Source organism: Capsella rubella, unplaced genomic scaffold, assembly GCF_000375325.1.
Source record: "Capsella rubella cultivar Monte Gargano unplaced genomic scaffold, Caprub1_0 scaffold_6, whole genome shotgun sequence".
Classification (NCBI taxonomy): Eukaryota; Viridiplantae; Streptophyta; class Magnoliopsida; order Brassicales; family Brassicaceae; genus Capsella; species Capsella rubella.
Window position 1 is genome coordinate 5,605,411 of NW_006238918.1, and position 13,479 is coordinate 5,618,889.

Consider the following 13,479-nt stretch of genomic DNA (forward strand, 5'->3'; position numbering starts at 1 on the left):
TTGCTTCAACAATATATATTGTAAATTGGTATGTAGAGATTTGTGGTGTCCTAACACATTGATGACATATTGTATTAGCCCTTTCTTACTACTTCGAAACAGGTCATGATTTGATGAAACAGGTCATGATTTGAAACCAATAACAATCAGACTGATATCTATATTAAAATGGACTTTATTAAATTAACACCAGTAACTCACGCTTGGGTTCGAACACCCACCCATACAAACCCTTGTTGGATAAATATAACATTATTCACGAGCAACAACAACTACTTGTTTTCCAACGTTCTTGCCATGGAAGAGTCCCACAAGAGCTTCAGGACCTTTCTCGAGTCCATCAGCTACATCTTCCACGTATGTGATCTTCCCTTCTTTAATGTGAGGAAGCACAAACTCCAAGAACTTTGAGTATTTGTCGTAGAAATCAAAGACTGCAAAGCCTTGAATGCGGATCCGTTTGTAGATTATGTTTGATAGGTTGTGTACGCCTTCCTGGTTCTCAAGATTGTACTGTGAGATCATTCCACAGACAGCGATACGTCCATGCACATTCATGTTTAAGAGCACTGCGTCTAGCATTTTGCCTCCTACGTTCTCAAAGTATATGTCAATGCCTTTAGGGAAACACCTGTAAATGAAAAAGGAGAATATCCCTTAGATTAGTCAAACAGCAGTTGATACACACTTAAGTTGTAATTGTGAGTCTCATTTTTCCAACAAAAGTTGTAATTGTGAGTTTCATTGTTTTTTTCCCTAATACTTAAGTTGCTTTCCATGTAGAATCATGCTTTCATCCATTTCTCCGGTTTATACTAAGTTGCAAATTGCCAGCTTTATTCTGCAACAGATCCTAACCAGGCAGTTTTTAACATAAAAAAACTTCGATATAACCGAACCTTTTCAGGGCAGCACTAAGGTCTGGTTCTTCCTTGTAGTTAAATGCATCATCAAACCCAAATTTGGTCTTGAGGAGATCAACCTAACAATTCCCGGAAAAAAAGAAGTTAGACGGTAAACCATTTCCTTGAAACAGAACCAACAAACCAAACAAGGAAAATAAATGTGGAAATGATGATCAAACTCTTACCTTTTCTTTGCTACCGGCGCTTCCAACAACATAACATCCCATCATCTTAGCAAATTGTCCCACAAGCTGACCAACCGCACCAGATGCAGCTGACACATAAACTGTCTCTCCTTCCTTTGGAGAACAGATTTCATAAAACCCAGCGTAGGCAGTCATACCGGGCATCCCTGTCAGGACCGGAAAAAACCATCAAAGAGATAATATGTTAAACAGATCAACAAACCAAACTGTTGTAGTCTTCTAGATTGAAGTTAGACATTTTTTTCTTTTTGGTAGGAAGAACTTGACATAGCTATTTCTGTTTTGTAAGTTTCAAACAATGTATTAATCCGCAAAACTATCATACATGGTTATGACTTATGACATTCGACTTCACGATCTCTGTATCAAGAAGTAATCTAAAGTTTACCGAGTAATTCCGTACAGAAACGAGAAGCAAGGCTGAGATTAACATACCGAGAAGTCCAGTGTAGTAGGATAATGGAACATCAGTATGTTGGATCTTGAAATGCACGTCAGGTGTTGGAGTTATAACACTGTACTCCTCCCAACCAACAATACCCCAGAGCAAATCACCTTTTTTGTAATCTGGATGTCCAGATTCTATCACTCTAGACACTCCAAACCCAAAGATTGGCTGCACCAATAACAAAATGGAACCAAAAAAAATCAACACGAGAGAGCAAAAGGCATAACCCAAAGCGACACAATTTGTAACTCAGAGTCTTCAAGAACACTAATATAAAGTTTATATAATAAGATTCTCAACTAACACAAAAATAGAAGAGTTGATTGGTCGAATTATAATTATAATAATAAGACATCATTCTGGTCACAAAGTAAGTATTATCCAAAACAAAAATCAAAATAATGTCACCGGATTCAAAATAAACAGTATTAGCCGATTCGAATTTCACCGGAGATTTGCATATATGATCGGAGAAAAAAAAAAGTGAAATTCTCGTGAAGTTCGTACCTGGCCGAGAGCGTAAGCTTGAGCAAGAGCAGTGGAGGGTTTAGGTTTACTCATGCGAGTCCGCATGTAAGGATCGCATGACAAGTAGAGATTCTTCACCAGAACAGAGTTGGAACCTTCCGGAACCCTAAGTTCGACGGTGGTGGTAGTGAAATCGAAATCGGATTCCTTAGGGAAGCCACTCACGTAGTCTTTCAATGTGACCTGCTTGTTCGTCGCCGTCATCGTTCGTTAATTCTTTCTTCGCCGATTCAACTTTCTGAGTTCAATGATTTGTTACTTCTTCGTCTTCGTACGCGCCTGCTTTTTATAGTGGTCTCTGTCTCTCTGCGTCTCATATCAGGTATGACGTCACTGCTTATGTCTCTGAGTGAGCATCTCATCTCATCGCATTGTTCACAATTTGGATACTTTCTCTTTCGTGCGTTTATTTTGTCGACATTTTCATTTACATTCCATTCCTTTCACATTTCACAAGAGTTCGTATTTTTACATTTACACATATGTAAACACTTAGAATTTGGAGATCTTTTTATTGCTTTTTTCTTTTAATCAAACTGAATTTAGTTTCATACTTTCATGGATGAAAATTTAAAATGAAACAATCAAAATAAACAAAAAAAACGCACTCATAAGAAACATAAGAAAATCTTTCCACTTAAAAAAAAAAATTTGGAAAAAAAGAATAGAATCCAAATCATTGGTTAATCAAAAATGTCACTAGACTAATATTTGAGAAAATCAAGTGGATTAGACAGGCAATTAAGTGGTGGATTACTCCATTGAATTGAGAACCTTCGGAGCAGCATCACTGATTGGGACATGTACTAGAAAATAAGAGAACCTTCGGAAGTACTTTATTATACAAATTTATCAAGGTGAGACCCTTTGTCTTTGGCACTATGGAGAATGTGAACACCGGAGACAAAACACGTATCACACCAAACCCACAAAGCAGTATTATATATCCTAGCTCCCAAAACAGAGCCATGTGATTGTGATTACGATGTTCTCTAATAAAAAGGAAAAAGAGTTGTGTATTCGCTGATGTTTTAATCTTACAAGAGCTACAACACACATGGGACTGTAACTTTGTATCAGGCTTTTTTTGGATTTGTGGATGGGAGGGGTTTGGGATTGTTTGTTACTACTACATTGATACATGTGATGAAAAACAAGTCACATTCGAAACAAATTAAACAAACTGATATTATATTAAAATTTACTTCAGTTACTAATAATATTTATAAACCAAAAACTCACGCTTGGGTTCGAACACCCATACCAGACAAACTCTTGTTGGATAAATATATTACATTACTCCCATTATAAGTCCTTACTCACGAGCAATAACAACAACTTGTTTGCCAACATTCTTGCCATGGAAAAGACCCACCAGAGCTTCAGGACCTTTCTCGAGACCATCAACTACATCTTCCACGTACGTTATTTTCCCTTCTTTAATGCACGGAAGCACAAACTCCAAGAACTTTGAGTATTTGTCGTAGAAATCAAGAACTACAAAGCCTTGAATGCGGATTCGTTTGTATATTATGTTGGATAGGTTGTGTACGCCTTCTTGGTTTTCAAGATTGTACTGTGAGATCATTCCACAGACAGCGATACGCCCGAGTGGGTTCATGTTTAAGAGCACTGCGTCTAGCATTTTGCCTCCTACGTTCTCAAAATATATGTCAATGCCTGTGGGAAAACACCTGAAGAAGAAAAGAAGAGAATCTCTGTTAGCTTAGTAAGATATCAATCAATGCAGATAAACTGTTTTTATGTTTTGCTCAGAAAGAGACGTAGTTTCGAAGTTTCCTCGGGTTCATCCCCAATTAAGTGGGTTTACACGTAGGATCATGTTGCTCAGGCTATTATCCACTTCTCTTGTTTCTACTTTAGTTGTGAATTACTGCTTTATCATGCAAACCAATCTTACAATTATAAACACCAAACGCTTAGATTTACGTAGTTACTGAACCTTTTCAGAGCAGCAGTAAGGTCTTGTTCTTCCTTGTAGTTAAAGGCATCATCAAACCCAAACTTGGTCTTGAGCAGATCAACCTAACAAACCCCCAAAAAGAAGTAAAAGGGCTAATCACTCTCTTGAAGGAAAACCAAGAAATATAAGGAAACAGAATATTGAAATGATGATCAAATTCTCTCACCTTTTCTTTGCTACCTGCACTTCCAACAACATAACAACCCATCATCTTAGCAAATTGACCCACAAGCTGACCAACGGCACCAGATGCAGCTGACACATAAACTGTTTCTCCTTTTTTTGGAGAACAGACTTCATAAAACCCAGCATAAGCAGTCATACCAGGCATACCTGTCAGGACCAGACCAAAACCCATCAAAGAGAGAATATATATTAAACAGATCAACAAAGCAAACCTGTTGAAACTCTAGTCTTCTAGATTGATATTTAAAACTTGGCATAACTAAGTCCATTCAGTAGTATGTTTCAAAATTTAACGTTTTTGAGGCTTATTAATTAGACATCCTATTATTATTATACATGGTGTATGACATTCAACTTCATAATCTCTGTATCAAGAAGAAATTTTTCCTGAAAGTTACCAAGTGATTCCTTACAAAACGAGGAGCAAGGCTGAGATAACATACCGAGAAGTCCAGTATAGTAGGATAATGGAACATCAGTATGTTGAATCTTGAAATGCATGTGCGTCATTGGAGTGATAACACTGTACTCCTCCCATCCAACAATACCCCAGAGTAAATCACCTTTTTTGTAATCTGGATGCCCAGATTCTATCACTCTAGACACTCCATACCCAAAGATTGGCTGCACACAGAAAAAAAAGAAAAAGAAACACAATTTAACAACAGTCAACATGAGATAGGTAAAAAAGCAAAACCCAAAAAGACACAATTTGTTTATCAGAGTCTTCAAGAACACCAATCTAAAAATACCGTTTTATATAAACATAGTTATATGGTTTATTAAGTAACAAGAAGCATCCAGATTGGTGGTGTCAAACTCTATTTAAGTTACAAAACAATCAAAGCCAATCCAACACAAAAATAGAAACCGTTGATTAGTCAAGTATACACATATTATTATAATAAGATACTATTTTGGTAAAAGAAACAAAATATATTTATATCCAAAAGAAGAACATAACAATCTCACTGAGCTCGAATCAAAAAGCCAAACAAAGCAAAAAAACAAAAATTACATAATCATCGGATACGAATTTCACAGGAGATTTTGCAAATATAAAATCGGAGAATTAAGTAAAGTAGAGTCTCTCGTGGATGGTATACCTGGCCGGGAGCGTAAGCTTGAGCAAGAGCAGCAGTGGAGGGATCAGGTTTGCCCATGCGAAGGCGCATGTAAGGATCGCATGACAAGTATAGATTCTTCACCAGGACCGAGTTAGAACCTCCCGGAACCCTAAATTCGACGGTGTTGGTAGTGAGATCGAAATCGGATTCCTTAGGGAAACCACTCACGTAGTCTTTTAATACCACTTGCTTGTTCGTCGCCGTCGACATATCCGATATGATTTCTTAGTTACTCCGATTGACTTCCGAGTACAATAATTCTTCTGCGGATTGACGAGGACGAGCCTGCTTGGTTTTATAGTGTGGTGGTCTCTCTGGCTCGTCTCGTAGCTGTTGTTGCCACATAAATCGTGTTTTCAACTATGACGTCATTGCTTATTTTTTTTAGTCAATGTTCACAAAATCAACAATATTTTGAATTTCCAATGTTCACAATTTGGACGCTTTTCTCTTTCAATCGTTGTTTTTTCCCCCCGACAATTCCACATATTTCCTTCCTTTTCACATTTGTTTTTATGCTATTGTGAATTTTATTCCATTCTATATACTATTTGTATTTTAGTCGACGATTCTACAATGCTGCCAATATATAGGAGCCATTAAATTTGAAAAGGCAGAAAAACGACTTTTATATTTTTATTCGGTTTCTGTAAAACTTCCCGAAAAGGCCAACAAAACGTAGCGCGTAACGTCGTGGTCAAACACAGTCACTATCCTCGTTTAAATTGGTCGGTCACCTCTCTACTTGGCTTGTTTAATTTGTTTGGCATCCTCAGTAGTAGCTTTAGCAATACCGTAATCTATATATATAAAGTTAGCTTTTTCTCTCTTCTCATAATGCCACCTAACCATCCACCTAAGCCACATTTTTTTTACATTAAAATATTTTTTTTTAACACAACACATTAAAATAAATTTAAAACATTCATTTAGTGCATATTTATGCTACTTATTTAATTAATGAAAATTTTATATAAATAAAAATAAATTATGTAAATAAATGAAATGTTAAATAAGAAATACTTTCATTTTTATTAGTTAATGGTAATAATATAATTCAACTTTCATTTTAAATTGATCATAGTTTAAATTTTTAAATGTGTTACTGAGTTTAAGAATGTAAGTAAATTTTAAAGTTATGGTAGAATAAAAACAACATTTATGTAATTGTATATATAAAATTTGAAAGTGAAATATTAGTATTATCAAAAAGAAAATGCTTTTAATCCAAATTTAAATATTGAAAGATAATAATTCAAGAGAAAATAATTATAATATGTTTTGAAGATCAAATAAAAATAAATAAAATACCACAATATGAATAAAAAATTAACAAAAAAATTATAAACCTCCCGCGCGAAGCGCGGGTCAACTGCTAGTTGTATTCATAAAGTATAGTTTTTTTCTTTTTGAAGTTAGACTAAAAACACGTATGGTTCATAAGAAAATTGTCAATAGACCAGTGACACAGATGAACATTGCAGTAGCAATCACAGAACTAGTATAGTTACTCAATTAAAAATAATTAAGAACCTTCGGAGCATCATTTCTTTATAAATTTTATTTATCTTTTATGATGTTTTTCCGTTTATATTTTGACAGTGTGCTTACTTAATTAGTACAAAGATATCTGAAAAATATTATTTTTGTTCGTACATGTATTTTGCTCGAGCATTAGAGCCTCTGAAGTACCACTGCTTCAAGAAGAACCTAATGGTGTGTGCAGATTTCATTTCCATCTTGTGCGGCAGATTTGTGATTTCACTAAACACTTGGAGACGTACGTTTATCTCTGAACCTGCACTGATGATTTCTTCAAGATTTAAGGAAGTACGAATCAACATCATGTAAAGAAGCACTCGACTTTGTGATCTACAAACCTATTTTTTTAGAGACATTTGGCTTCGATTTCCTCAAGAGTGAGACCTTTTGTCTCTGGTACAATGAAGAATATGAAGAGTAGAGACAAAACACATATCACTCCAAACGCACAAAACAGTATCCCCGCTCCCAACAATTCCTGCATAACAGAGCCATGTGCAAGCCAAACAAAAGTTCCAGTTAGAAACCAGAACAAAAAATTACTGACACTGTGGGTGTCGATATCGTTCCACTAGAGTTTCACTGCGAGTAACCCATGATAAACATTTTATTTTCGTCTTTTGCTACTATTCCTATAGAATTAGCCATACCAAGCTTAAGCAAAACGATGTTTTTGTCCTGAAGGGAATGGTAGGTTACCTTTAGGGGTGAAAAAGCAAATGTCACAAGTGCGTTTGCACCGAAATTCACAAGCACTGCTAGACTGAGACCTCGGCCTCTTAATTTAAGGGGAAATATCTCCGAGATCATCAGCCAACCAATTGGACCAAACGATAACTGCAACATTGATGGTACTTTAAAGCTCTTATTGAAAAGTAAGAAAACAAACATATTACCATTAACCTACATGTTTAAAAATGAACAACTAGAAGCATATCAAAGTTCAAGGCGAAAATAATGAAAAATATGAACCATATTTGTCTATACCCTCCAATGGAACTACTTGTTATAACTCCATCTTTAGATCACAAAGTCTTTGATAGCTTTAGGACTAGCATTAACATTGTGATACCGAAATTTGATCAGAAAAAGTCTAACTAATCATTCGCTTACCTGATAACATCCCACATAAAGCAACAGTGCCACAACAGCAACAACTGGTGAGGCGCTGAAGAAGAGATAGTATGACCCCAGCAAGAATAATGAGACAACCTGTTTGACATTAAAAATAAAAAGTGAAGTTTTTTGTTCTCTATTATCATTGAATTGAATATTTAGTGAGCTTGTCCTAAATCTACATTACTTTGTTTGCGGTGGATAAATAGAACATAGGATGAGAAAGGACAAAGAATAAAACCCAGAGGACATACCATGCCACCAACACCACCAAGAAGTAATGGTCTCCTCCCCAGTCGGTCAATAACTACAACAGCTACTCCTGTCATAATCAACTGCAACAACAGAGGCGGACGTTATCTTTTAGAAAGAAAGATAACTTTGTAGGAGAAGCAGGTCTCCAAGAAAATTTATTCTATCAACATTGTTCTTTAGTGCAAATGATTAACTGAAATTTATGATTGAGATCTAGGGTTAGCAAACCAAAAAGCTTGCTGTAAATTATTCTTTTACGACTACACAGTTTTAAATGTCAATCTGTAATGGCACTACTGCTAGCACTGTTTACAGAGATTGTAGAGCAAAGCGCATCTCTATATCATATTGTAAAAGTGATTCTAAAGTTTAACCATGTGAAAGTTAGTAATTTTAAAATTTATCCAGGTGGAAAAAATGAATACCTTCAGTAGACCAAGCAGAATTGAGACCCTTGTTGCATCACCTGCGGCAGAAAAGCCAGCGGTCTAACAGGAAATGCAGGGAGTAGAGAAGTGAGTTTCCAAGTGCAAAAAACCAATATTATACTCTACAGAAAGTTTATCTAGAGAAAAAAAGAAAACCTGCAGTATTGATGGTGCATAATAAAGCACACTTGGTTGCCCAGTAATCTGCCATTTGGAAAAAGTTCATTAGTATTACTCTTCTATAATAACATGAAGATAAAGTTAGACTATACCGACCTGTTGAAACAAGACTAGACCTCCTCCTATGATGAGAGCTTTCAAGCACTTCCCTTCAAATAGTTCACCAAATGTGACTTCTTTATCCTCGCCCACAAAAGAAAGTTCAGCTAAAATCTCGTCCACCTGTTCAGCAGCTGAATCAACAAAAGCAGGACCTCTAAGGCGGCAAATAGATTTGATTGCAGCCTCTTTTTGGTTCTCCACATTCCCTTTCCCTTGTATGACGCGCAACAAAAGCCACCTAGGGGATGCTGGGAGCCACCACATCCCAATTCCCATAATAACAGCCAAAGGGACACTTGTTGCATACATGTAACGCCAACCAGAGAGAATGTTGACTGTAAGACTACCGATTCCATAACCTCCCTGCATAGAATTATGTGTAGGATATGTGAAATCAACTTGGTGAACAATGATTTTAAAAACAAGAGGAGCAACTCAGCTGCTTCACATAAAGCAATTAATGTCCAAAACCTCAGAGATTTAAGAACTTACAACCATCCCAAGGACTATGAAGAATTCCTTAAGTGATACCAGTCGTCCACGTATCTGACTTGGAGCAGTCTCTGCAATGTACATCGGAGCTGCATGCATTGCCTAAATGTAGAGAAACAATTCAATTCTCGTATCAACGGTAACACTATATGTAATCCATAGCTGATGGCTGAAGCACATGCATACATAAAATTATACAAATAACAATTGATATAATTCCTAATCACTGGCTTTTTTAGCCTGGAGAAACATAAATAATACCGAGGGCCAGATGAATGCTGCAGAATATATATTGTGTACTCTATATACATGTACACACAAGAAGTATACAGACCTATATGTTTGTATGAGTATACATTGGATAACAACCCATGGTCAGCAATAGATGGAAATATATTTTACATCAACTGTTACGATCTGTAATTTGGGAAGGTTAAGTTATGTCGATATACATGTAAGAACTCCACATCCGTTAGGATGGGAACAAATTAGTGTCTTATAAGACCTTGGATAGTAGTCACCACAACAGCTTAAGAGTGTGTGCCCTAACGTCCTACAAGGCATTAATTTGCTCCCCTCCTAATAGATGTGTGATTCTAAGTACACAGCCAAATGAATAAATATAAAATGTTAGAGCATTTGGTCTGCATAAGCAAGTCTTTGATTGTCAAACATTAAAGAAGCATGATCATTCATACCAGTCCAACGGACACCCCATAAATAATCCGTCCAATTATAAGAACCGAATAGATTGGTGATAGTGCAGTCACTAGGGCTCCAACGAGATACAATAATGCAGCCAAAATCAGCTCCTTTCTTCTTCCTTCAAATTCAATAAATCCAAAGTTTTAAAAAATTTCCACAAGCAAACAAAGCTAGATACTCATGCCGCCTCATGCCTACCAAATGAAGAAAGTGAGAAATAAAACCAACCTATTACATCAGCAATAGTAAAAGCCACAATTGAGCCAAGTAATGCACCGTAAAGTGAGCCACTGGTCTGCAGAAAATTTAATACTATTTTGTAAGCAAATTTGTCTTTACTTCAAATGAAGACCACAGATCCAAGAGCGGGAGGAGAATAAAAGATACGCAATGACCAGTATGCAGAAGAAGTAGGAAATATAGCTTGGAAACTTACAACTAGACCAACATCCACGGGGGACAAGTTGTACCATGAAATTCCACTTAATGAAGGCGACTGCAGGAAAGGAATAAGCAGAGTAAGATAGCAAAGTCATAGACTCATAGGATTCTAAAAGAATGCAGACAATTACAAATAACATACATGCCTGATACAACAATATACATGAGAAATCAAAGGGAAAAAATGGTCTGACAAGTGTGAAAGTGAAATATCATAAAGTAGTGGTATCTCAGTCCAGTGTCCAGAGCTTTATAATATTTAGTTTTTAAAAACAGTGACTAAGGACTTGAAAAATCTAGGAAAAATGATAACGAAATTGTAGGACTAGATAGTTCAGACAACTTTTTAAATTTACCTGAAGTGAAATGGTTGCACAAGAAGTTGCACCAATTTCATAACCATACAGCAGTCCTCCGAGAGCTGGAAAGAAAAACCTAAAAATGAAACAGAAACTTCTTAACATGCATAGAACAATCATTATTGGACTGGCTACAAAACTTTGGCAAAAAGGCATAGGTCCAAGCTCCTGAAGATGATTTGTGTTTCTATGTGAAATTTTACTTCAAAGCAATGCAAAGAACCACACACAGTGTTCTAGTTTCTCTCTAAGTCAAGATACATATTTGCTAAATGGTGTACTAGATAACAAAACAAAGAACACTATCGGCAATGTTTTCACCAAGTGCGTAGCAGAAATACATGAGTATGCAAAATTTCTTTTGTTATTATTAAAATTGGAGAAGAGATGAGAGAGCTCTCACGGGAGAACGGCTGCAACAGCAGAGTAGTTTTCTGGGTCATGATTCTCTTTAATAAGAGGCTCCCTTTCTGCGCTGATCTCCCCAGATGACTTCCCAACCTGAAGAGCATACACAGTTTTCAAAAACTTGCCAAGAAAAAGAAACACCAAGGAATACACTTTCACTGAAACAAACAAACCAAACTATACAGCATCCAGAGTCTAATAATCTCATTGTCAAAAGATCATTGCGAGGTTGATGGCTAACAACTCATCTACAAACCTCTCAGTTTCTTCTCAGCTATTGAAGTAATGCCTCTACAAGTGAAGAAGATATTCAAGTGACTCTAAAATACAAACTCTTAAGATACCAATATAGCAAGTTTCAGAATATTCCAGAATTGTGTCATATAAATTTCAATCAAAATCGATCTTAAAAGGAACACTTCCTCATGTAGCAAGTCAAGAAATACGAATCCACTAGAGAATTAAGCTTTCAATTCGAAACTCTCTCACCTAACAGGAATAGAAAAGAAAGAATCATATACCTCTCTGGAAACAGAAGTGATTGGCTGCTGCTCAGGATCAATCGCCATAGCTGAGTGTGTTTCGAGCGATGGAAACAAGAATTGGGGATTTTTGAGTTTAGGTTTGTTCAAGGAAACCCATATAATAGTAGTATATATAACTCTCCGGGGGTTTTCGAAGATTAACTACTACCACTCAACGACACTATTCAACATTTCAACTATAGGCGTAGAGAGGTTGGTGACGATGACGGTCCTTACTCCTTAGAATTTGGAATGGTCAACTATAAACAATATCAACCGTTAGATTGTTGACTCTACTACATCCGACTAATATATTGAATATTGTTTGTTTTTTTTTTTTTTTTTTTTTCTCGCCTATATTGATTGTTCTTATTTAATTTTATTTTGCCATTATATATGATAACTGTATCAAACATTTTGAAATTTACAAATCAAGTGCCAAACCCAATTATAGGATGAAGAAGAACAAACAAATTCAAAACATCTTCCAAACACGAGTCTTTGAAGTTTGAAGATATTATATGTAAAAGAATCATTTACCACTTTCGACTTTTTAACCATAAATTTCGTAGTATTACTATGAGCTAAACATTACATATGAGTATATGACACAAAAAAGCTCCATCTCATATCAACTCGTTTTCGACCAATCGTTTCTTCAAATTATATATATTAAATATGTTTTCCAAAAATTAGTAATATATTAGTGAAATAACATATGCATTAAAATCATACCTAATAACAACATTTTGTATTGACAAAAAAAATCATAGTTTAGACCTTAACATAATTAAAAAATATATATAGTTAATATCATTTATAGAGTAATTATGTATCCCGTAAAAAAAATGGGATACATTTGGCGCAAAATCTGAGTTTTTGATAACTTGAAAATGATTAAATAACATTGAATATATATATATATACAAAGTAAAAACAAAATAAAACACATACCAAAAAAAACAAACAAAAAAAAACAAATTCATAGTGTTTTAATGATTAAAACTTCTTATGTTATTTTTTTTTTTATCAAACTTCTTATGTTATTGTGAGGACATGTTTAGATGCAAAATGGACATTTGGCGTGAAATCTATCTTTTGCATTTACTTTTTTTTAATAACACTAGTCACTAATTTTTAATAGTTAAATTGTTAACAACTTTTGACCCAAAAAAATAAAAATAAAATAAAATTGTTAACAACTTGTTATGTATTGAGAGACCAGTATTTTAAAATTATTGAATACAAAAGTTAACAAAAAAATTATATATATATATATATATATAGTGTTTCAATGGTTAAAAACTTATCATGGCATCAAAAGATAAATTTTGGAAATAATTTTACACTAAAGCTCAGAATTTTCAGTTATATAAAAAAAGGAAAATGCATTAAGAAAATGAGAAATTTTCCTTTATGAATGTAAGCTCAAATCATTTGAAAGCTGTTTTGTTTTCTGAAGTTGCCTTTTCTCCATCATTAAAACTGAAATAGCAGAAAAAGCCTAATACTTGATTAAAAATCACAATTCAACAAATGGTCT

At 35.0% G+C, this 13,479-nt stretch overlaps 3 protein-coding genes across 4 annotated transcripts; all 3 read right to left on the bottom strand.

Moving 5' to 3' along the window:
• Positions 1–109: 109 nt before the first annotated feature.
• On the bottom strand, positions 110–2,455 carry LOC111830114 (NADPH-dependent oxidoreductase 2-alkenal reductase-like). Its single transcript, XM_023781380.1, has 5 exons — positions 2,067–2,455; positions 1,547–1,727; positions 1,091–1,257; positions 900–982; positions 110–631 (listed from the first exon to the last, which is right to left on the bottom strand). The coding sequence occupies exons 1-5, from the start codon at positions 2,289–2,291 to the stop codon at positions 253–255; spliced, it is 1,035 nt and encodes a 344-aa protein (XP_023637148.1). The 5' UTR covers positions 2,292–2,455; the 3' UTR covers positions 110–252.
• Positions 2,456–3,276: 821 nt separating this feature from the next.
• On the bottom strand, positions 3,277–5,766 carry LOC17884620 (NADPH-dependent oxidoreductase 2-alkenal reductase). The gene is made up of 5 exons (XM_006289521.2): positions 5,364–5,766; positions 4,701–4,881; positions 4,238–4,404; positions 4,051–4,133; positions 3,277–3,781 (listed from the first exon to the last, which is right to left on the bottom strand). Exons 1-5 carry the CDS (start codon positions 5,592–5,594, stop codon positions 3,403–3,405), a joined length of 1,041 nt encoding a protein of 346 aa, XP_006289583.1. The 5' UTR covers positions 5,595–5,766; the 3' UTR covers positions 3,277–3,402.
• Positions 5,767–6,930: 1,164 nt separating this feature from the next.
• On the bottom strand, positions 6,931–12,132 carry LOC17882926 (D-xylose-proton symporter-like 2). Of its 2 annotated transcripts, none has more exons than XM_023781453.1 (15): positions 11,934–12,132; positions 11,408–11,505; positions 11,002–11,080; positions 10,641–10,700; positions 10,433–10,499; positions 10,198–10,322; positions 9,500–9,601; positions 9,002–9,370; positions 8,882–8,929; positions 8,723–8,785; positions 8,297–8,377; positions 8,040–8,138; positions 7,626–7,763; positions 7,265–7,404; positions 6,931–7,182 (listed from the first exon to the last, which is right to left on the bottom strand). In XM_023781453.1, exons 1-14 carry the CDS (start codon positions 11,979–11,981, stop codon positions 7,273–7,275), a joined length of 1,509 nt encoding a protein of 502 aa, XP_023637221.1. In that variant the 5' UTR covers positions 11,982–12,132; the 3' UTR covers positions 6,931–7,182; positions 7,265–7,272. The 2 variants fall into 2 exon arrangements, with proteins under 2 accessions (XP_023637221.1, XP_023637222.1); XM_023781454.1 differs by having other exon boundaries at positions 6,931–7,187.
• Between the last annotated feature and the right edge of the window lie 1,347 nt (positions 12,133–13,479).